The sequence below is a fragment of the Tachyglossus aculeatus genome, chromosome 3 (assembly GCF_015852505.1).
Source record: "Tachyglossus aculeatus isolate mTacAcu1 chromosome 3, mTacAcu1.pri, whole genome shotgun sequence".
Taxonomy (NCBI): Eukaryota; Metazoa; Chordata; class Mammalia; order Monotremata; family Tachyglossidae; genus Tachyglossus; species Tachyglossus aculeatus.
In genome coordinates, this window is record NC_052068.1 from 73,772,297 (window position 1) to 73,795,487 (window position 23,191).

General features: G+C 46.0%; 1 protein-coding gene across 1 annotated transcript; it reads right to left on the minus strand.

Moving 5' to 3' along the window:
• Nucleotides 1-646: 646 nt before the first annotated feature.
• On the minus strand, nt 647-20,510 carry LRIT2 (leucine rich repeat, Ig-like and transmembrane domains 2). Its single transcript, XM_038743409.1, has 6 exons — nt 20,446-20,510; nt 18,957-19,083; nt 13,120-13,204; nt 8,114-8,231; nt 6,521-7,302; nt 647-1,535 (listed from the first exon to the last, which is right to left on the minus strand). The coding sequence occupies exons 1-6, from the start codon at nt 20,508-20,510 to the stop codon at nt 718-720; spliced, it is 1,995 nt and encodes a 664-aa protein (XP_038599337.1). The 3' UTR covers nt 647-717.
• Nucleotides 20,511-23,191: the final 2,681 nt, after the last annotated feature.

Below are 23,191 nucleotides of genomic sequence, written 5' to 3' on the forward strand. Positions count from 1 at the left end.
TGAGGAGAAAGGCAAAACAGATTCCGTCCCTAGTAACACTGTCCCAGGATGCCAGCCTGTGGCTCCAGACCTGTCTTCGGGGAGATAGAGCTAACAAATGAACAGCGAGGCTGGAAACTGGAGGGCAGAAGTGTTTATGTGGCTGAGTTTGGGGTGCATTTGTGGGCTGTGGATATCTAGAGAAGTTTCCATGGTAGTATTTTCTCCTGAAAAAATCAAAGACAAAAATTGTGGGAAATTCAGTGTCTGCGCAAGTATACACAAATTCTTCCAAGGTAAGAGGGAGTGTGGACATGAGATAAAAGGTGTCATCCACATACATGCACACGCACGCACACACACACACACACACACACACAAACACACACACATGCTGTTCATGGGTGTAAATATATACAAATCCCTAGAGCACAAAGAAACAAAAACAGGCGTCATTTGAGTGTGCCTATGCCTAAGGAAAAATGACCCGCACACTAAGATCAGTCATCAAACATCTCTCCATGGCAAGGGGCATGCACGGGTTTGCCTGCAAACACAATTAACAAGAGTTCACCACCATTACTGTGTTGTTCTGGCCCGCCTAGACCTGGAAGGAGGGAATAAGGGGACAGCCCTGGGAGCTGGGATGACTGTCACAGCCCCAGGGGATCCAGTCCTCACGTCCTCACACTTCTGGCCCACAGCCGACCTCACTTTTACCAAGGAGCTGGACTCTAGCTAGTAGAGGTCAGCACCATTTTGGCAGTTGGGGTTTGGCGTGTCAGACTCTCCAGCCCCGAGCCCCTGACGCTCCCCACCGTCCTGGCCGCGGGGGTCCCTGTGGCAGAGACCCTCCTCGCTGCCCGCCGCCGGGCTGTTGAATGTGCTGTCCTTGCTCTCGATGGCAGCGTTAGGGCATCTGGGGCCCCTCCGCCTCCGGGGGCCACACTGGCAGCAGCGTTCCAGGTAGCCAAAGTGGGTTTCGGTGGTGCAGGCGTACAACCCGACGGGCACGGAGAGCACCATGGCGCACACGACGACGATGATGTGGATCAGCTTCTCCCGCTGCTCCAGCTCGCTGACGTTGCTGCCCGTGATGAAGACGACGCACTGGCCCTTGTGGGAGGGCTGGCTGCGGAGAGCGATGCACACCTCGTACTTGGTGGCCGGGAGGAGACCGTCCATCGAGTACGTGTTGATCCCGGGGCCAACGTACACCGTGTCCTTCTGCGCGGCTTCAAACTTCCCCAAGGAGAGGGTGACCCACGTCTCAGCCGGATCGTCGGCTGTGGTGAACCACTCCAGGGTGATCCCATACACCGTCTGCTTGGCGATCCTCATGTGGATGGAGGGAGTGTCCTCTGAGGAGGAAAAATGGGATGAAGAGGAGGAGGAGGAGGCAGCTCGAGGAGCTTGGACGTGGAGGGCTATGCTGACTGAGCTGTTGCCAACGAAGTTGATGGCTGTGCAGGTGTAGTTGCCTCCGTCAGCCAAAAGCACAGAGGGTATGATCAGCTCGGATGCGACTGAGTCCTCCTCGATGGGGAACGTCGACACTGGAGGGGAGAAAAGAGGTAGAGCAGGGGTATTCCAGCTTGGTACCTCCGAGCACCAAGAGCACCTTTGGCACTGGGGGAGCGTGGGAGTCTTTATCTCCATCATCCCTCCACTGGGAGGTTTGGGGGTACAGAGCTAAATAAGACTGTTCTGTTGAGAGAAATGGTGGGATTCCCAGGCCTGGAAATGTCCCAACTTCCTCTGGACATCACCTACTCTATGGAATGGAGAGACAACAGATATTCTCTGAAGGGAGAGTAGAACTAGATGGATTCCCTGAAAATGTTGCAAAAGGCTCAACTCTTGACTATCAAGTAGACCTCTGCTTCTCCAGGCAGTTGGTTGCCAACTTGTACTTCCCAAGCGCTTCCCAGTGCTCTGCACACAGGAAGCGCTCAATAAATATGAGTGAGTGAATGAGTTTGGGACTAAGCCCGGTCTGAAGAATTTAATGCTTGGTAAAATCCCCCTCCCCCGGAACCAAGAACTCCACCCTCAGATTCCTACCTGGGGTCTGAGATTTTGGAAAGGGGTACAGTCAGCACCAGGATGCATTCCTCCTTTTTCTGCTTTTGCTCTCAGAAAGAACTGGCACCTTGCAAAAAATGGCACAGATTTCCGAAGCAGATGAACCAGAGCCTTGGGAACTTGGCTGCTGGGGAACTCATTGAAAACCTCAATGATCTGTGAGGGAAGGAAACTGAGGGGAGGGCTCTGGGTCAGTACAATACAATACAATAGGGTCAGTGAGGGATGCAGCAGAGGCCGGTCTAAGTGTCTGGGACTGGAGCTGAGAGACTTCATGGGCTTTGCCTAAATGAAACCCAGAGTGGATTGATTGCTGCTTCAGGGTGTTAGGAGTGGGACAACCTACCACTTCTCTTCCTCCCTTCAAGGCCCTATGGAGAGCTCATCTCCTCCAGGAGGCCTTCCCAGACTGAGCCCCTTCCTTCCTCTCCCCCTCGTCCCCCTCTCCATCCCCCGCATCTTACCTCCTTCCCTTCCCCACAGCACCTGTATATATGTATATATGTTTGTACATATTTATTACTCTATTTATTTATTTATTTATTTATTTTACTTGTACCTATCTATTCTATTTATTTTATTTTGTTAGTAGGTTTGGTTTTGTTGTCTGTCTCCCCCTTCTAGACTGTGAGCCCACTGTTGGGTAGGGATTGTCTGTATATGTTGCCAGCTTGTACTTCCCAAGTGCTTAGGACAGTGCTCTGCACACAGTAAGTGCTCAATAAATACAATTGATTGATTGATTTATTGACAACCAAGATTTCCTCGTATTTGACTGTCTACACCACGCCCTGCATCTTGGGTCTGTGGCTATTCTGGCTCCCTCATTGGGTGGGATTCCTGGATGAATTTCCCAGAGGGACACACTCAAAGTGGCCTGGGAATGTTCTGAAACCACAATGAGCCTGCACAATATACAAGCTTTCTAGGGTATTTTTAATGGTATTTGTTCAGTACTTACTATATACCAGGCACTGAACTAAGCAGTGGGGTAGATACTAACTATTCAGGTTAGACACAGTCCATGTCCCACAGGGGGTTCAGTCTTAATCCCCATTTAATTGATAAGTATCAGAGAACTTAAATGACTTGGCCGAGGTCACAAAGCAGACGAGGGGTGGAGCTTGGATTAGAACTCAGGTCCTTCTGATTTCCAAGCCCATACTCCATCCACTAAGTCACACTACTTCCCACTGAGTGCTGCTTCTCACTGAGTGCTTAGTACAGTACTCAGTACTCAGCATTGATTGATCAGAAGGCCTTTGATGGAGGGACACAGAGACATCGTTCAGACCTTCAAAGGCCCTTCTTGATGGATGGACACAGAGATATCGCTCTGGCCTACAATCAGGCCAGGGGCATAACACCATTTCTGTGAGACGGCTCGGTCAGTCAGAATTCACTGAGAAGGGGCATTTTCCTTCTCCTAATATCTCAGACAGGGTGATCAAAAAGTCTGCTGCAGGTTACTGTGGTCTCCAAAGACAAACCTCACTGTCTTTGAGAGCAGAAGAGAGCAGAGCAGGATTCACCAGACCCGTCTCGCTGCTGCTGCCAGGACGCGTTATCTCCAGCTCAGATGGGCCAGTCCAACAGATGCACCCTTGTACCTGATGAAAGCACCTTTATTATTTCATTTAATCATATTTTTTTAGCGCTTACTGTGTGTGATGCACTGTACTAAGCACTTGGGAAGTACAATTCAGCAACAGATAGAGACAATCCCTACCCACAACGGGCTCTGCGATAGAAGCACAAAGCCTTTGGGATCCTGGATGTGATTTTTACCTGCTCTCAGACCGTGAGCCCACTGTCGGGTAGGGACCGTCTCTATATGTTGCCAACTTGTACTTCCCAAGTGCTTAGTACAGTGCTCTGCACACAGTAAGTGCTCAATAAATACGATCGATTGATTGATTGTGAGCATAAATAGGGGTGTGGCTCACATACTTTTTGGAATGTGATCAATATTCCTAAAAATGATGAGAAGCAGCGTGGCTCAGTGGAAAGAGCATGGGCTTGGGAGTCAGAGGTCATGGGTTCAAATCCCAGCTCTCCTGCTTGTCAGCTGTGTGACTTGGGGCAAGTCACTTCCTTCTCTGGGCCTCAGTTACCTCATCTGTAAAATGGGGATTAAGAATGTTAGCCCCATGAGGGACAACCTGATCACCTTGTAACCTCCCCAGCGCTTAGAACAGTGCTTTGCATATAGTAAGTGCTTAACAAATGCCATTATTTTATTATTATTATTTTTATTTTTATTCATATGGCACAGAGACCATCTCTATGAATGCCCTTTGTAGCCTATGCTTTCTCTGTGGAATTATGAGAATTCCAGCCTGATTAACTTGCATCTACCCCAGAGCTGAGAACAGGGCTTCACACATAGTAGGTGCTTAACGAATACCATTCTTTTAAAAAAGGTGCTTACACTGAAATGCAGCCAAGTGAGTCTCAGGAAGTCTCTGATGACTTTGTTGGCCACCAGTTAGTGCCACTGGAGCAAAGCGGCAAGTTCTCTGGGCAAACAGCAGCCACTTTGAAGGTTTGGGAACTGTACACTAGACAACCGGGGTCCAGAGAAGGAAAATACCAGAGTCAAACATCAACCTTTCCTTAGTGCTCCCTCAAAACCCTCCCTCCCCCAGGGTGGGGATGCTCTATTATAATAATAATAATGGCATTTATTAAGCACTTACTATGTGCAAAGCACTGTTCTAAGCGCTGGGGAGGTTACAAGGTGATCAGTTTGTCCCACAGGGGGCTCACAGTCTTCACCCCCATAATAATAATAATAATAATGATGGTATTTGTTAAGCGCTTACTATGTGCAAAGCACTGTTCTAAGCACTGGGGAGGTTACAAGGTGATCAGGTTGTCCCACGGGGGGCTCACAGTCTTCACCCCCATTTTACAGATGAGGGAACTGAGGCCCAGAGGAGTGAAGGGACTTGCCCAAAGTCACACAGCTGACAAGTGGCAGAGGCGGGATTTGAACCCATGACCTCTGACTCCAAAGCCCGTGCTCTTTCCACTGAGCCACGCTGCTTCTCCCTATCTATTCCAGGGCCAAACCCCACCACAAGCCCAAACCTGAAATCTGGCCTTCCAATTGCATCCCACCTCGGCATCCCCTGTCTTCATTCATTCATTTATTCGTATTTATTGAGCGCTTACTGCGTGCAGAGCACTGTACTAAGTGCTCAGGAGAGTACAATATAACTATAAACAGATACATTCCCCAGCCACATTGAGCTGACTAGCCTTCACTGGACAGAGGTACCATCTCCCAAGCATCCTGACCTGGGCAGAAAACCAGCATTCTCAAGTGGATTTTGGTAAAAAATGACCAAGGGATGAAACAGCCCAAACAGCTACCTCCTCAGCAGTACTGTTGGAAAACAGAGCTGGCCAGTGATGGTACAAGATAAGGAATGACTCTCACCATGCAGTCACACCCTGCAGTGACCATCACTTTGCTGCTAAAAGGATCTCTTGGTTCAGGGGAGCAAATTAGGGACTTCCTGGGGAGCAGGGCTCTGTAATCCAGGCAGGATTTACTCTGCTTTGCACTGATATGTGTGGATTTCCACTCCTACCCACAGGATAGGTGTAGAAGCATCTTGGCTTAGGGGATAGAGCACAGGCCTGAGCATCAGGGGGAGCTGGGTTCTCAATCCCGGCTCTGCCACATGTCTGCTGTGTGACCTTGGCCAAGTTACTTCACTTCTCTGGGCCTCAGTTCCCTCATCTATAAAATGGGGATAAAGAATGTGGGACAGGGACTGTCGTCAACCTGATTAACGCGTATCTACTCTAGTGCTTAGAACAGTGGTTGGCACATAGTAAGTGCTTAGCAAGTACCGTTATTATTATTATGCTTTGATTTCTTGAAGAAAGGGCAAACCAGTGCTGGGAACCAAGAAAGGAAGATCAGAAGGCTCAAACGTGACTAGGCTTTCTCGCTTTGCCTTAGTCTTTTCCTCCAGTTCCCCTTGATCCCCAGCCCGAAGCAACGTGGTTTAGTGGAAAGAGCACAGGCTTGGGTGTCAGAGGTCATGGGTTTGAATCCTGGCTCTGCCACTTGTCAACTGTGTGACTTTGGGCAAGTCACTTAACTCCTCCGTACCTCAGTTAGCTCATTTGTAAAATGGGGACTGAGACTGTGAGCCCCACGTGGGACAACCAGATAACCTTGTATCTACCCCAGTGCTTAGAACAGTGCTTGGCACATAGTAAGCACTTAACAAATACCATCATTATTATTATTTGGGGTCCATAACCTTGGACTTGAGGGTCTGGTGGGTAGGTCTTTCTCTACTGCAATCATTTGCGTCCCAGAACACAAACTGCAACCTCCAGAGTCCTTCTGGGTTCAATTTAAAGCGTGAATCCAGGTTGCATGGGAGAATCAGAGAGTGAAAGGGAGTCAGAAGTAGAGATAAGGGGGGCTTACCATCAAATGCCCTCAGCAGCCTCAGCGGGTAAGTCCAGGAAAGGGTTGGGGGAGGCCTGCTTTGGGCCAAGCACTTCAGGGTAACATTCTTCCCCATCTGGACGGTGAAGTTGGTCCCGGGGGTGGAGATGAGGGGCTTCATGCAGCCCTTGAGCGTTACTTCGTGGAAGAAGCGCCCTGCCTGCGCCGGAGGGCCCAGACACGTCAGGTAAGAGTTCACTAGAATAAGCGGGGGGCTGATGGAATTGACCACCTGCACGAAGCCCCGAAGGCGGCAGTCGCACACCCAAGGGTTGGCGTGGAGAGCCAACACGGCGTTGGACATGACTTCCAAGCCCCCTTCCGCCTGTTGGCTTCTCTGGTACATCGGCCAGTTGAAGAACACTTCCTGAGAGACCACCGTGAGCTGATTGGAGGATAAGTCCAAGTAGCTCAGGTTGGCCAGGTATTTCAGCGCATGTTCGGGGAGGACGTCCAGCCGGTTGTGCTGGAGGTCCAGGATGGCCAAGGCCGGCGTGTCCTGGAATGCCGCCCACGGTACTGAGCGCAGCTTGTTGCCCCGCAGCCTCAGTTCCTTTAGGCCTCTCAGGGACTCCAGGCTCTGCAAGTGGATCACCGTGAGGTTGTTGAAATTGAGCCAGAGGTACCGCAAGGCGCTGCCGTTGGAGAAAGAGCCCCGTGGAAGCTCTGTGAGGGGAGAGCTTTCTAGTCTAAGTTTTCTGATATCGGATGGGATGTTCCTTGGAATCATTTTCATGGAGGAGGCCAAACACAGCAGACTCCTACAGAAGAAACCAGCAGAGCTTAAAACGAACAGAATCAGAAATCGGAAAGGGGGGTCATTCATTCATTCATTCAATCGTATTTATTCATTCATTCATTCAATCGTATTTAGTGAGAGCTTACTGTGTGCAGAGCACTGTACTAAGCGCTTGGGAAGTACAAGTTGGCAACATATAGAGACGGTCCCTACCCAACAGTGGGCTCACAGTCTAGAAGGGGGAGACAGAGAACAAAACAAAACATACTAACAAAATAAAATAAATAGAATATGTACAAGTAAAATAAATAAATAGAGTAATAAATACGTACAAACATATATACATATATACAGGTGCTGTGGGGAAGGGAAGGAGGTAAGGTGGAGGGGATGGAGAGGGGGAAGAGGGGGAGAGGAAGGAGGGGGCTCAGTCTGGGAAGGCCTCCTGGGGTCGCGCCTCTTTTTCAAGGGGCTCTCTGAGGAGGGTTGCCCCAGGATCTTGATGGAAAGAATGCAATCCCCACAGATTTTGACTGTAAGTTGGGGTATCGGAAGTAGCTCCGCCATCGTTCGTTCATTCATTCAATCATATTTATTGAGGGCTTGCTGTGTGCAAAGCACTGTACTAAGCGCTTGGGAGAGTACAATATAACATCAAACAGACACATTCCTGCCCACAACGAGCTCACAGTCTAGAGGGGACTGTCAAGAGGGGACATCACCCTTCTGCGGGTCCATTCATCCCATTCCACCCACACCGTCTCATTGCTAAAGCCTAGCCCACCCTCTCGGATTCTTCCAGGGTCCCCTGGGCCCACCCCCAGTGGTTTTACCTGCCAAAGCTATCATCGGAACACACACAGCCGGGCACACAGGAAAAAAGAGCTGGGTTTGTCCTCAGGAAGACCAGAACCAAGAGGAAAGTGCAATAGCTGCGATCCATTGTTTTCTCTAAGGAAAGCCCGGGAGGCTGAGTGGGCCCAGCCGGGTACCTGGTTCCCAAGGAGCCAATCCTATTAGCAATAATCCTCCTCGACACAGGAATCAGCGAGCTCTCGTCCGAGAGAAGGAGGCCCCGGCCAGCTGCCCTAGCTCAAAGACCCACAGGAATTTGGGGGGACGGATGCGATGGGCAAGCCTCTTTCTTTCAGCTAGCTGATCAGGTCATCATTCATTCCAGCTCAGGTTTTGCAGATCAAAAGAAGGCTAAGCAGAGCGTTCTGAACCAGCCTGTCTCCAAACACAGCTGACTATCTCCAGCTGAGTTCCCAAAAGCTCGAGAAGAGTAAAATTAAATTTTCCCGTGGAGACTGGAATAAAAGAAAAGAAAACTCCATGTTAGCTATTCACAAAAAACGCAGTTGGACTTTAAACTGTTTTTTCATGAATCATCTGGGGGCAGGGTCAATAGGTCCATTTTCTTTCCGACATTTTCACGTCCACGACTTGGTGTGGAGACACAACCATCGGACAAGCGGCTGCCTCAGGTGACCCCGGACACCGGGAAAACTTTATTCCGGGTTTGCTCTGAGGCACCGGTCTTTACCGTTGCAGTCTCCACATGTCCAACTGTTGCAGTGCTATAAAAGACAGAGTCAACTGAGAATTTCCCAGTTGAGCATTTCCCGTTCACCTCGGGGACTCTCTCGTGCTCACAAGTCATACTGCACCTCAGAACGGCCTCCTTGCAGGAGACAAACCCCTTAATGCCAATGAGAGACAAATTGGGTCACAAACTAAGCTACTTAGTTTCTAGACTTCTAAACCAGGTAACCTGGAGACCAAGGGGCAGATTAATGTTCAAATACAGTCTATATTTTGGTATAAGTGGATATGTCTGACTCAGGCTAAGAATACAGGCAACGATAATCACAGCAAATAAAAGCTACAAGCTCTGGATAGAATCGGCCATGCTTTACTTGAGAATATTCAGCAATTGAGCCAGTGGTTTCAATATCTCCGGAAGTGTAAAACGTGTTAGCTGATGGATCTTAAGAGAAGCAGTGTGGCTCAGTGGAAAGAGCACAGGTTTTGGAGTCAGAGGTCATGGGTTCAAACCCCAGCTCCGCCAATTGTCAGCTGTGTGACTTTGGGCAAGTCACTTAGCTTCTCTGTGCCTCAGTTCCCTCATCTGTAAAATGGGTATTAAGGCTGTGAGCCCCCCATGGGACAACCTGATCACCTTGTAACCCCCCCAGCGCTTAGAACAGTGCTTTGCACATAGTAAGTGCTTAATAAATGCCATCATTACGAGAAGCAGCATGGCTCAGTGGAGAAGATCACGGGCTTTGGAGTCAGAGGTCATGGGTTCAAATCCCGGCTCCGCCACTTGTCAGCTGTGTGACTTGGGACAAGTCACTTCACTTATCTGTGCCTCAGTTCCCTCATCTGTAAAATGGGGAAGAAGACTGTGAGCTCCACGTGGGGACAACCTGATCACCTTGTATCCCGAACAGTGCTTTGCACATAGTAAGTACTTAATAAATGCCATTATTATTATTATTATCTTAGTCCTACATCCCTGCTGCCTGAATTGTTTTTCTAAAACACTGTGCTGCACATGTATCCCCACTATTCAAAGGCTTCCAATTATTGCCCATCCCATTCTGCATCAAAGGAACTCCTGATCATTGGCATTAAGGCACTCAATCAACTCCACCATGTATCCCACTCTATTCTCCCACCCTTATCCCAGCTCACACTCTTGCTTCCCTCAAGCTAGCCTCGTTCTCATCTCTTCCGTGACTGACCCCTTGCTCACCTTTTATATGGCATTTGTTAATTAATTAATGATGGTGTTATTCAGAGCTTACTTTGTGCCAGGCACAGTACTTATTACTAAGCACTGAGGTGGATATCAGCAACTCGAGCTGGACACTGTCCCTGTCCCATGTGGGGCTCACAGTCTAAATCCTCATTTTGCAGATGAGGAAACTGAGGCACAGAGAAGTGAAGTGACTTGCCCAAGGACACACAGCAGACAAGTGGCGAAGCTGAGATTAGAACCCATGACCTTCTGACTCTCAAGCCCATGCTCTAGCCACTATGCCATGCTGCTTCTGTTCCTGAAACTCGCTCCGTCTTTAGAGTTACCAGATCACAGCTCTCCTCATCTTCAATACCTTTAATAATAATAATAATAATGGCATTTGTTAAGCGCTTACTATGTGCAAATCACTGTTCTAAGCGCTGGGGAGGATACAAAGTGATCAGGTTGTTCCCCGGGGGGCTCACAGTCTTAATCCCCATTTTACAGATGAGGTGACTGAGGCCCAGAGAAGTAAGTGACTTGCCCAAAGTCACACAGCAGACAATTGGCGGACCTGGGATTTGACCACAAATCAAATCCACAGTCTTCTAGACTGTGAGCCCACTGTTGGGTAGGGACCGTCTCTATATGTTGCCAACTTTGACTTCCCAAGCGCTTAGTCCAGTGCTCTGCACACAGTAAGCGCTCAATAAATATGATTGAAGGAATGAATGAACCCATGTTCTCTGACTCCCAAGCCCTGGCTCTATCCACTGAGCCATGCTGCTTCTCACTACTCTCTCAGGAAGCCTGCCCAGTTAAATTCTGTTATCTACCCTTTATATTCCCACAACTCTCCCTTTAACACTTCTGCACCGACCATACCCTTGTATTCTTACAATTACTGGCAGCACTTTTATACATAATCATGTACATACCCTTCTCTCTAAGCACAACCTCTTTTATATATCTATTTCTTCCTCCTATCTGTAAATAATTTCAGTACCTGTCTATCTGTCTAGACTGTAAGCTCCTTGAGGGCAGGAGTCCTGTCTACTAGCTCTATTGTACTCTCCTAAGACCTTAGAACAGTACTCTGTACACGGTAGGCACTCAGTAAGTAGTAATTGTATTTACTGAGTGCTTACTGTGTGCAGAGCACTGCACCAGGTGTTTGGGAGAGTACAGTGCAACAATATTCATTCATTCAGTCAGTCAATCAGTCAGCGCTCAATAAATATGATTGAATGAATGAATGAATTTGTTGAGCACCTACTGGGCGCAGAGCACTGTACTAAGCGCTTAAGAATTACAGATTGGCAACATATAGAGATGGTCCCTACCCAACAACGGGCTCACAGTCTAGAAGCGGGAGACAGACAACAGAACAAAACAAGTAGACAGGTGTCAATACCAAGGAACAAATAGAATATATATAAATATAAAATAGAATATAAAATAGAATCTGGAAATATAAATAGAATAGAAATAGAATATAAAATAGAATATAACAAATAGAATTATAGCTATGTACGCATCATTAATAAAATAAGTAGAGTAACAAATATTTACAAATAAAATAGAGTAATAAATGTGTACAGATATATACAAGTGCTGTAGGGTGGGGAAGAGGGGAGGGCAGAGGGAGGGAGGGGAGAAGGAGGAGGAGAGGAAAAAGTGGGGGCTCAGTCTGGGAAGGCCTCCAACATAACAGAAACATTCCCTGCCCGCAGCAAGCTTGCAGCCTAGAGCAGAAGACAGAAGTTAATATAAATAAATTATGGATACATGCATAAGTGCAGTGGGGCTGAGGAATGGGTGAATAAAAGGAGCAAATCCAAGTGCAAGGAGAATGCAGAAGGGAAAGGGAGAAGTGGAAATGAGCACTTAGGGAAGGTCTCTTGGAGGAGCTCTGAAGGAGCTATTCGTTCTATTCGTTCTGACCACTTGACACCTGTCTACATGTTTTGTTTTGTTGCCTGTCTCCCCCTTCTAGACAGTCAGCCCGTTGTTGGGTAGGGACCATCTCTGTATGTTGCCGACTTGTACTTTCCAAGTGCTTAGTACAGTGCACTGCACACAGTAAGGGCTCAATAAATACGATTGAATGAATGAATGAAGGAGGAGAGAATGTTTGTCGGATATGAAGAGGAAGGGTGTTCTAAACCAGAGGCAGGACGTGGGTTAGAGGTAATGATTGATTGATTTGTGATGCTTTACTATAGTCCTCCAATGCCCTGGTCCATTCATTCTACACAAAAATGGTAACAACCACATTTAAAAACCCTAAAAACTGAAAAACTAAAAATTTAAAAACTGAATAGACCTCTATGCAAGACTTATTTTTCATTCTTTTTCAAGCAGGAATAGCTTCCACAGTGAGATGTCCATCAGACTCACTATCTAAGTGGTCTAAAGAGTCATTTCTGGGAAAAACAATCATTTTTTTGTTAAGTGGTTACCTATGTGCCAGGCACTGTACTAACTGTTGGGGTAGATACAATCTCTATTTATTTATTATTACTCTATTTATTTATTTTACTTGTCCATATTTACTCTATTTTATTTTGTTAATATGTTTTGTTTTGTTCTCTGTCTCCCCCTTCTAGACTGTGAGCCCACTGTTGGGTAGGGATTGTCTCTATATGTTGCCAACTTGTACTTCCCAAGCACTTAGTACAGTGCTCTGCACAGAGTAAGTGCTCAATAAATATGATTGAATGGATGAATGAATCAGACTCACTTCTAAGTGGTCTAAAGATGCATTTCTGGGGAAAACAATCATTTTTTTGTTAAGCAGCTACCTATGTGCCAGGCACTATACTAAATGTTGGGGTTAGATACAAACTAATCAGATTGGATACAGTCCCTGTCCCACATGGGGCTCACGGTCTTAATCCCCATTTTACAGATGAGGTTACTGAGGCACAGAGAAATTAGGTAACTGGCCTGAAATCACAAAGCAGACAAGTGGCAGAGCTAGGATTAGAACCCATGTCCTTCTGATAACCCAGGCCCATGTTCTGTCCATTAGATGATGCTCCTTCTCTACTAGGCCATGTAGCTTCTCTAATCACTGGGTGAAAACACCTTCGCACAAGCCTGACACATTTTGAGACAGCCAGAAGATGTCAGGCTTGTGTTTCTCCTCTTGCAATCCAAATGCTAAGAGTTTCTGCCAAGAAAATATCCCCAATTTAGGTGCATATACACATGCTCACACAAAAACACACACAAACGCATACATTCATTCATTCATTCATTCAATCGTATTTATTGAGCGCTCACTGTGTGCAGAGCACTGTACTAAGCACTTGGGAAGTACAAGTTGGCAACATATAGAGACAGTCCCTACCCAACAATGGGCTCACAGTCAAGAAGGGGGAGACAGAGAACAAAGCAAAACATGTGGACAGGTGTCATCAGAATAAACAGAAATAAAGCTAGATGCGCATCATTAACAAAATAAATAGAATAGTAAATATGTACAAGTAAAATAAATAGAGTAATAAATCTGTACAAACATATATACAGGTGCCATGGGGAGGGGAAGGAGGTAGAGCGGGGGGTGGGGGGGCATTCCCTGTCCACAACGAGTCTAGAGGACTGATGAAAATAATTAAAAGCTCATGTTAATTCTGAGGGATAAAGGAGCCATTTTCTTGGCTGTGGCAGGCCAGTCCAGAGCCTGATAGTCTCAACAATCAATTAATCAGTCAATCAATCAATCCTATTCACTGAGTACTTACCGTGGGCAAAGTACTGTAGTACTGTACTGAGTAGAACAGTACAGTACACAGTGCTCTGTATGGAGCAGTGTGCTGTGGGAGTGAAAGAGGGGTGAATAAAGGGACCAAATCCAAGTGCAAGAGTGACAGCAGGCACAACCTTCCCAGCCAGCAACTATTCATCCATCATCATCATCATCATCATCAATCGTATTTATTGAGCCCATACACACCCCACCCTTCACATTGACTGTGGGATCCTGCGTCCAGCATAGGCTAAGAACTTTCTGCTTGATTTATGAACCCATTTGTGATTAAGAAGCCTCATTATAAATTTGGAGAGGGGGGCTCTTGGAAAATCTTAGCTGTTGTTACCAAGAAGGAACTTATGGATGGAGTGTGTGGATCGATAAACATAAATGTTCTGGATGGCTGTTGGAAAGACAAAACCAGGAATGGTGAACATTAGTTGGGCGGTGCGGGTTTCTTTGGAGCAAACTCAGTCCCCCCAGCCTCCTACTGTCCTAAGTGGCAGTGGGGAAGCAATGTGGAAAGAGCATGGGCTTTGGAGTCAGAGTTCATGGGCTCAAATCCCGGCTCCGCCACTTGTCGGCTGTGTAACTTTGGGCAAGTCACCTAACTTCTCTGTACCTCAGTTACCTCATCTGTAAAATGGGGATTAAGACTGTGAGCCCCATGTGGGACAACCTGATCACCTTGTAAACTCCCCAGTGCTTAGAACAGTGCTTTGTACATAGTAAGCGCTTAATAAATGCCATCATCATTATTATTATTAAGTGCAGAATAATGTTCAAACCCTTCAGCTGATCCCAGCCTATTTCTCACTACTATAACCAATAATTGTGGTATTCGTTAAGCGCTTACTACATACCAAACACTGTCCTAAGCATCGGGATAGATACCATACAGTCAGGTCAGACACAGTCCCTGTCCCACATGGGACTCACAGTCAAAGCAGGAGGGGGGACAGATTTTTAAACCCCTTTTTACAGAAGAGGGAACTGAAACAGGAAAAGTTAACTAACTTGCCCAAGGTCATACAGAAGACAAGTGAAGAAGAGTGGGATTAGAACCCATGACCTTCTCACTCGCAGGTTCATGCTCTATCCATTATACCATGCTGCTTCTTAAAGATGGGTAGATGAGTGGGATACATAAATTGGCAATACCCAACTGCTAAGGTGACTTGGAAAAATACAACCAGGGGTGTTGGGAATTGATCTGGGAAGACTCCCTAGAGGAGGTGAGATTTGGGAAGGGCTGGAGAAAGCTGGAGAGAACTGGCATATTTGAATAGGGAGGGAGTTTCATGCAGGGGGAAAGGCCTGAGCTTGGGGCTTGAGGCGGGAGAGCTAGAGTGAGAAACGGAGAGAAGGTTAGTTTAGGAGGAGCCAAACATGCAAGCCAGAAAACGGAGGTAGAGGAGATCTGAGGTGCAAAAAGGAAAAAACTGGTGGAGAACTTTGAAGCCAATAGTCAGGAACATCCCCGGACAACCTTCCTTCTAGAGTATCATGACAAAGGGTAGAGCATGGGCAGAGTTTCCCACCCTCTTGCCCAGTAAATATATATATATATATATATAATGGAAAGAACACAGAACTGAGGGTCAAAGGCTGGGGGTTGGTGACAGTGTTTGAGACTGCTTCACCGTGTCTCTAAGACATTTTCCTCTGCTCCAGGCTTGCATCTGCCCCTCTGCAGTTCCCCAGCCCCCATCAGCTTTAGGTATCCTGCTGTCCGTCACCCATTTTTCTCCCTCGTGTCATCCGACGGAGCTCTGCTTCAATACTGGGAAAAACATGATACTCAGAGCTTCAGTCTGGAACTGAAAGATGATGACTCCATCCCAAACAAAGCTTTCAATAAGTCTATTTATTTATTCTTAATAATGACTGTCTCCCCATCTAGACTGTAAGGTTGTTAAGGGCAGGGACTGGATCTGCTAATTCTGTTGTACTCTCCCATGAACTTTGTACATTGCGGTACACATAGTGAGTGCTCAATAAATATTTCTGATTGATTGATGATAACAATGGCATTTATTAAGTGCCTACTATGTGCAAAGCACTGTTCTAAGCGCTGAGGAGGTTACAAGGTGATCAGGTTGTCCCACGGGGGGCTCACAGTCTTAATCCCCATTTTACAGTTGAGGGAACTGAGGCACAGAGAAGTTAAGTGACTTGTCCAAAGTCACACAGCTGACAGGTGGCGGAACCGGGATTTGAACCCATGGCCTCTGACTTCAAAGCCCATGCTCTTTCCACTGAGCCACGCTGCTTCTCTGATTAGTCATCAGCAGTCCCCCAGGATGGCTCCCTGTATTTTCTCCCACCCAGTCTTTGCATTCACTTGTTGAGGACTTTCATACATTTATTAACAAGAGAAGCATTGAACAGCATTGTGACCTACTGGGAAAAGCACCCGGGAATCGAAGGACCTGAGTTCTAATCCTAGCTCTGCTACTTCTCTGTTGTGTGATCTTGGGCAAGTCACTTCATTTCTCTATACCCCAGTTACCTCATCTGTTAAATGGGAATTAAATCCTATTCCCTCCTACTTAGAGCGTGAGCCCCACGTAAAACAGGGATCGTGTCCAACCTGTTTATCTTGTATCTACTTCAGAGCATGGTGCAGTGCTTGGCACACAGTAAGTACTTAACAAGTAGCGTGGCTCAGTGGAAAGAGCACGGGCTTTGGAGTCAGCGGTCATGGGTTCGAATCCTGGCTCCACCACATGTCTGCTGTGTGACCTTGGGCAAGTCATTTAACTTCTCTGAGCCTCAGTTCCCTCATCTGTAAAATGGGGATTAAAACTGTGAGCCCCACGTGGGACAACTTGATCACCTTGTATCCCCCCAGCGCTTAGAACAGTGCTTTGCACATAGTAAGCGCTTAACAAATGCCATCATTATTATTATTATTATTATTATTATAAGTACCATAAAAAAAGGATATTTTTCCAATCTCCTAAAACTGGTATATAAATCAGGTCTCCGACTGCCGGGTTATCTTGTATCTGCCTCAGAGCATGGTGCAGTGCTCGGCACATAGTAAGGACTTAACAAGTACTGTAAAAAAAGAAAAAAGACATTTTTCCAATCTCCTAAAACTGGCATATAAATCAGATCTCCGACTGCCGGGCCAAGGGCAGGATGAAACAATAGGGAAAAATGTGCACCTGATGACCTCATAAAGCACAGGATGAGAGGGAACAAAACCTGCTTAGAGAGTTTCAGGGGAAGAATAATGTGTCACAGCATTCCACAGTGTTTATAAAGGACCCCCTACCACACTTAAACTCCTCCTCCCCCTGCCCCCCACAACACACAGGAGTGTAGCTCATTCCACTGCTAACAAAGCAAGTGATGGAAATTTCCACCCCAAGTCAGCAAGCAATTCCAGCCTTTAACCCTCTGTTTACTGAAGTTTTATAAGCCTTTAGGGTAATTGCAGTATATTATCAACCTCATCTTTAAGCGCTCAATAAATACGATTGATGATGATGATGATGATATGGTCAAATCCCAAATTCTTTTGAAATCAAATCCAATTCATTTTATTCACCAGAATATCAGAAACCTTAAGCTTGTTTCAGTCGAACTACACGATCACTTACTACTATGAATGTAGTCGATTATTAAAATATGAATGACACAGTACGATGTTTTGAAGAGAGGAGTAGCCAGCTTGTAGAGTCAGTCGTGTAGACCATGAAAATTACTCGTAGGATGCAAGCAAGCAAAGCACCCTACTCTGGGACCACTAATTTCCCCCGGATATCACTATAACCAAGACTCACGTATCGCTCAATCAATCAGTGGTATTTATTGAACGCTTCTGTGATGGGCAGAGCACTGTGTTAAGTGCTCGGGAGAGTACAGTGCAATAGAGTTGATCGACCTGATTATAATAATAATAATAATTGTGGTAGTTGTTAAGCACTTACAATGTGCCAAGCCCTGGACTAAGCGCTGGGGTGGATACAATACAATCAATCAATCAATCACATTTATTGAGCGCTTACTATGTGCAGAGCACTGTACTAAGCGCTTGGGAAGTACAAGTTGGCAACATATAGAGACGGTGCCTACCCAACGGTGGGCTCACAGTCTAGAAATACAGTCAGGTCAGGCACAGTCCTTGCCCCACATGGGACTCACAGTCTAAGAGGGAGAGAGAACAGGTACTTAATCCCCATTTTACAGCTGAGGTAAATGAGGCACAGAGAAGTTAAGTGACCTGTCCAAGGTCCCCAGCAGACAAGTGGAAGAACTGGAATTAGAACGTGGATCTCCTGACTCTCAGACTCTTGTCACTAGGCCCTGCTGCTTCATACACATAAGAACTAAACAAGTGCCATAACAATAATGGTAATACATTTCTAGGCCCAGGAAGCGTAATTGAATCAAATGTGACTAAAGTTCTCTTAGTTAAGGTAGTGAAGGTGGTGTAACTGTTTGGTTTCTGAGCCCCCCCATATGTTCTAACCTCTAACCGCTAACCTCCTCACTGTGCCTCGTTCTCGCCTGTCCCACCACCGATCCCCAGCCTACGTCCTTCCCCTGGCCTGGAATGCCCTCCCTCCGCACACCCGCCAAGCTAGCTCTCTTCCTCCCTTCAAAGCCCTACTGAGAGCTCACCTCCTCCAGGAGGCCTTCCCAGACTGAGCCCCCTTTTTCCTCTCCTCCTCCCCATCCCCCACCTCTGCCCTACCTCCTTCCCCTCCCCACAGCACTTGTATATATTTGTACAGATTGATTACTCTATTTATTTTACTTGTACATATTTACTATTCTATTTATTTTGTTAATGGTGTGCATATAGCTGTAATTCTATTTATCCTAACGATTTTGACACCTGTCTACATGTTTTGTTTTGTTGTCCATCTCCCCCTTCTAGACTGTGAGCCCGTTGTTGGGTAGGGACCGTCTTTATATGTTGTCGACTTGTACTTCCCAAGTGCTTAGTACAGTGCTCGGCACACAGTAAGCGCTCAATAAATACAATTGAATGAATGAATGAATGCTCTAGCACAAAATCCAAGATTATATCTTACAGATAATTTCTTGAAGTTGTGAACACACAGTGAAAGGAATGAAATAGAATGCACTGTCCATTACAGAGGTCAATAAAAACTCCCCTCTCAAGGACAAGAATTTGAGATACATTTTTCACCATTAAGGAGTGAGAGACATAAACCATGGCTAAAGTTTTCCCATCCTCACACTCCCCCCAGCCCCCGGAGGGTGTTTCGAAAGGCTGATATTTGCTATCGTTTCGCATCTGATCCTGGAAGGACGATCTGTGGCAAAGGGAGCAGTGGAAAGTTACTGGTAGGCTTGGGAGTAAACTTAGGCAATTACAGACTGAGGTCATGCAAAGTATAGGCAGAGCCATAGAACTAGCATTTCCTTGGGCTGAGAGTAGGCTAAGCTTTCAACCTATGCAAAATATGTTGCTTCTTCAAATGGAAAAATACCCAGATGGAAAATTTACATTAATTATAAGCAGGAAGTTGGTTGCTCTAAAATCCCACATATTTAGCTGGGCTTAGTTTCTATCATCATCACCATCATCAGCAGTTTTTATTGAGCACTTACTTTGTGCAGAGCACTGTACTGGGTGCTTGGGAGAGTACTATATAACTGAGTTGGTAGATGTGTTGCTTACCCACAAGGAGCTTACAGTCTATCCCACTATTGGAACTATCCCAATTCTTTCCAAAGGTCTTTGCCTTCCTCTGGAGTTCTTCTGAAAGAGTCAGCTTCTGAACATTCGTGACCGTTCACTACACCTACCAGTCGGTCAACACTATTCATTGAGTGCCCACTTTTTTTGTTATTTTTTTTTAATGGCACTGGGGTACATACAAGGTTGTCAAGTAGGACACAGTCCCCGTCTTTCATGGGTCTCACTGTCTTCTAGACTGTGAGCCCACTGTTGGGTAGGGACTTTCTCCATATGTTGCCAACTTGTACTTCCCAAGCACTTTGTACAGTGCTCTGCACACAGTAAGCACTCAATAAATAAGATTGATTGATTGATTGATTAATCCCCGTTTTACAAATGAGGTAACTGAGGCACAGAGAAGTGAAGTGATTTACCCAAGGTCACACAGCAGACAAGTGGTGGAGCGAGGATTAGAACCCAGGTCCTTCTGAAGAGTGTGGGCTAGGAGGTCAGGGGTGGAAAGACCAGATAAGTAAGAAGTATCCTCTAGCCTGAAGCTCATGGTGGACAGGGAACGTGTCACCAAGTCCGTTATATTGTACTCTCCCAAGCGCTTAGTACAGTGCTCTGCACACAGTAAGTACTCTATAAATACGATCAATTGATTGAAGTAGAGAGCCAGCAGTGTTCTCTGAAGCCAATGGTCAGGAACTTCTGAGAATACATCTGTCCTGATGGGCTTTTTTCCAACGAAGCTTCCAATGCCTCCCTGGGTAAGAATGAAAAGGCACACTCGGCTCCGATTGCTGAAATAAACGCTCAAAAAGTTCAGAGGAACAGGGACTAATCTTTCAATCGGGAGTGTCACATAGCAGAACTGGATGCATGCTCTAAGACTGAACATTCATCACACCTCCAGGACAAAGATGGAAACTTGCCAGCCCATAGTACTCCTCAAACCCAGGTAACGTGCAGACTTCACCCCCTAATATACCTGGCTTGCCTATGTAAGAAAGAAAGGCACAGGGGAAGGAGGGCCCGCTTGAAGACCAGTTCCATGGGTCTGAGGCTGTGTGGCTCCATGGAAAGAGCCCGTGCTTCGGAGTCAGAGGTCATGGGTTCAAATCCCGGCTCTGCCAATTGTCAGCTGTGCGACTTTGGGGAAGTCACTTAATTCTCTGTACCTCAGTTACCTCATCTGTCAAATGGGGATTAAGACTGTGAGCCCCATGTGGGACAACCCGGTCACCTGGTATCCTCCCCAGTGCTTAGAATAGTGCTTTGCACATAGTAAGCACTTAATCAATCAATCAATTGTATTTATTGAGAGCTTACTGTTCACAGAGCACTGTACTAAGCGCTTGGGAAGTACAAGTTGGCAACATATAGAGACAGTCCCTACCCAACAGTGGGCTCACGGTCTAAAAGACTTAAAAGATGGCACTTAACAAATGCCATCATTATTATTATACTCAGCTTCCTGGACAGGCTGAGCCATCTGGGGATGCTGGGAGATGTAGTCTGCAAAATGCTACAGTCTGCGGGTGTGGCAGCGACAAAATACACTGCCCTCAATCCAAATAAGGAGTAGCTCAATTTATCCTCAAACCATGGAGGCAGTGCTGCCTGGTGGGCAGAGCATTTGACTGGGAGTCAGAAGGACCTGGATTCTAGTCCAGGCTCTGTCACTTGTCTGCTGTGTGATCTTGGGCAAGTTTCTTAGCTTCTCTGTGCCTCAGTCACCTCAACTGTAAAATGGGGATTAAGACTGTGAGAAACCACATGGGGCATGGATTGTGTCCAACCTGGTTAGTTTGTATCTATCCCGGCACTTAGTACAGTGCCTGCCACATAGTAAGGTCTTATGGAGAAGCAGCGTGGTTCGGTGGATAGAGCATGGGCTTTGGAGTCAGAGGTCATGGGTTCAATTCCCGGCTCCGCAAATTATCATCATCATCATCATCAATCGTATTTATTGAGCGCTTACTATGTGCAGAGCACTGTACTAAGCGCTTGGGAAGTACAAATTGGCAACATATAGAGACAGTCCCTACCCAACAGTGGGCTCACAGTCTAAAAGGGGGAGACAGAGAACAAAACCAAACATACTAACAAAATAAAATAAATAGAATAGATATGTACAAACAAAATAAATAAATAAATAAATAAATTGTCAGCTGTGTGACTTTCGGCAAGTCACTTCACTTCTCTGTGCCTCAGTTACCTCATCTGTAAAATGGGGATTAAGACTGTGAGCCCCCTGGGGGACAACCTGATCTTGTAACCTCTCCAGCGCTTAGAACAGTGCTTTGCACATAGTAAGCACTTAATAAATGCCATCATTATTATTATTATTATTAACAAATAGCATCAACACCCCCACCCCCCAAAAAACCCCAGCCTGCTTCTACAAGAATACAATGCACTGAGTCCCATCTGCTAGACGAATGAACAAGACAGGGGAGAGAAGGTGAACCCTAACCAGGAAATTGGTTAATCAGGACGGATGACTCAAAAGGCAGATGTGCTTTCAGATGGGAAGCAAGTCAACTGCCTTCCAACAGTGTGGATATTGATGTTGGCCTCACTGTCAAGTGACCGATAATCAAAACAACCCCTGGCTCCACGAGCTTATGTGTCGATCCTTTCTTAAATAAAAAAATAAATATAAAGAAATAATAATAATAATAATAATAAATAAAATAAATATGTGCCGATCCTTACTATGTGCTGATCCTTTCTTAAATAATATCTGCCATTCATTCATTCATTTGATCATATTTATTGCGCACTTACTGTGTGCAGAGCATTGTACTAAGTGGTTGGGAGAGTACAATACAACAATTAAACAGACACATTCCCTGCCCACAACGAGCTTACAGCTTCCTGGGAGGGGAGAGGAGTACTTCAATGCTCATTCTTTGGTTCCAAGACGACACTGATGATGGCGAGACTGACTCCATGATTGTGTGAGTCTTTTGCTCACTTGAAAACTTTGTCCATAATTCAGTCAGACACTTGTTCTGGCCACCTTCCATTTGGGTGAGTATCTCTCAGACAGCAATGGTAAGAAGGGGAAAGCATGTCCCACCACCAACAGGGCATGATTTTGAATTATTTTTGAACTGTTTGCACTGAGCCAACCACACTCTCTTGCCCGGTCTCCATACCCAATCATGCACTGAAAAACTGAGGGGAAACTAGAGCTTCCACATCTATGTTAGATAGACAGTCTCTCCAAGCACTGAGTGGTCCTACATATGTTGCCAACTTGTACTTCCCAAGCGTTTAGTACAGCGCTCTGCACACAGTAAGCGCTCAATAAATATGATTGAATGAATGAATGAATGAGTCTGGTAGCAATAGATCTGGCTATCAAAGAGGACCTCAGGTTGAGGGAGAATCAGCTTTTGAATAAATAAAAAAAGAACCCAAATTGAAATATTGGAAAACGTATCCACAGACAGATGGAGGAAGCTCAGGCCTTTTACAAGAGTAATGCAGTCAGTTTTGAACTCATGGTTAAAGAGAGATTTGGCAGGATAAAAAAAAAAGATTCAGAGGAGAGTCACCAAGATGACTAAGTGTTGGAAACTAAGAACTCTGAGGAAATGGTCAAAAATTAAGTTTATTTCACTTAAAGGAGGCTGAAAGGCAACTTGTTGGTCTTTAAAAGATAAGAAGGATTTTTCCTTGTCATTCTTTTTCACTCTGGGCAGAACAGGATGAAATGGCCTTAT

Excerpts from the sequence above, each read along its gene's own strand:
- LRIT2 (XM_038743409.1), bottom strand. The coding sequence starts at position 20,510 with ATGGAACTGGTCTTCAAGCGGGCCCTCCTTCCCCTGTGCCTTTCTTTC. Across the intron at positions 19,084-20,445 it reads TTCTTACATAGGCAAGCCAG|ATCGTCCTTCCAGGATCAGA; the intron begins GTATATTAGGGG and ends CCTTTGCCACAG. Across the intron at positions 1,536-6,520 it reads GCTGCTGAGGGCATTTGATG|TGTCGACGTTCCCCATCGAG; the intron begins GTAAGCCCCCCT and ends TCTCCCCTCCAG.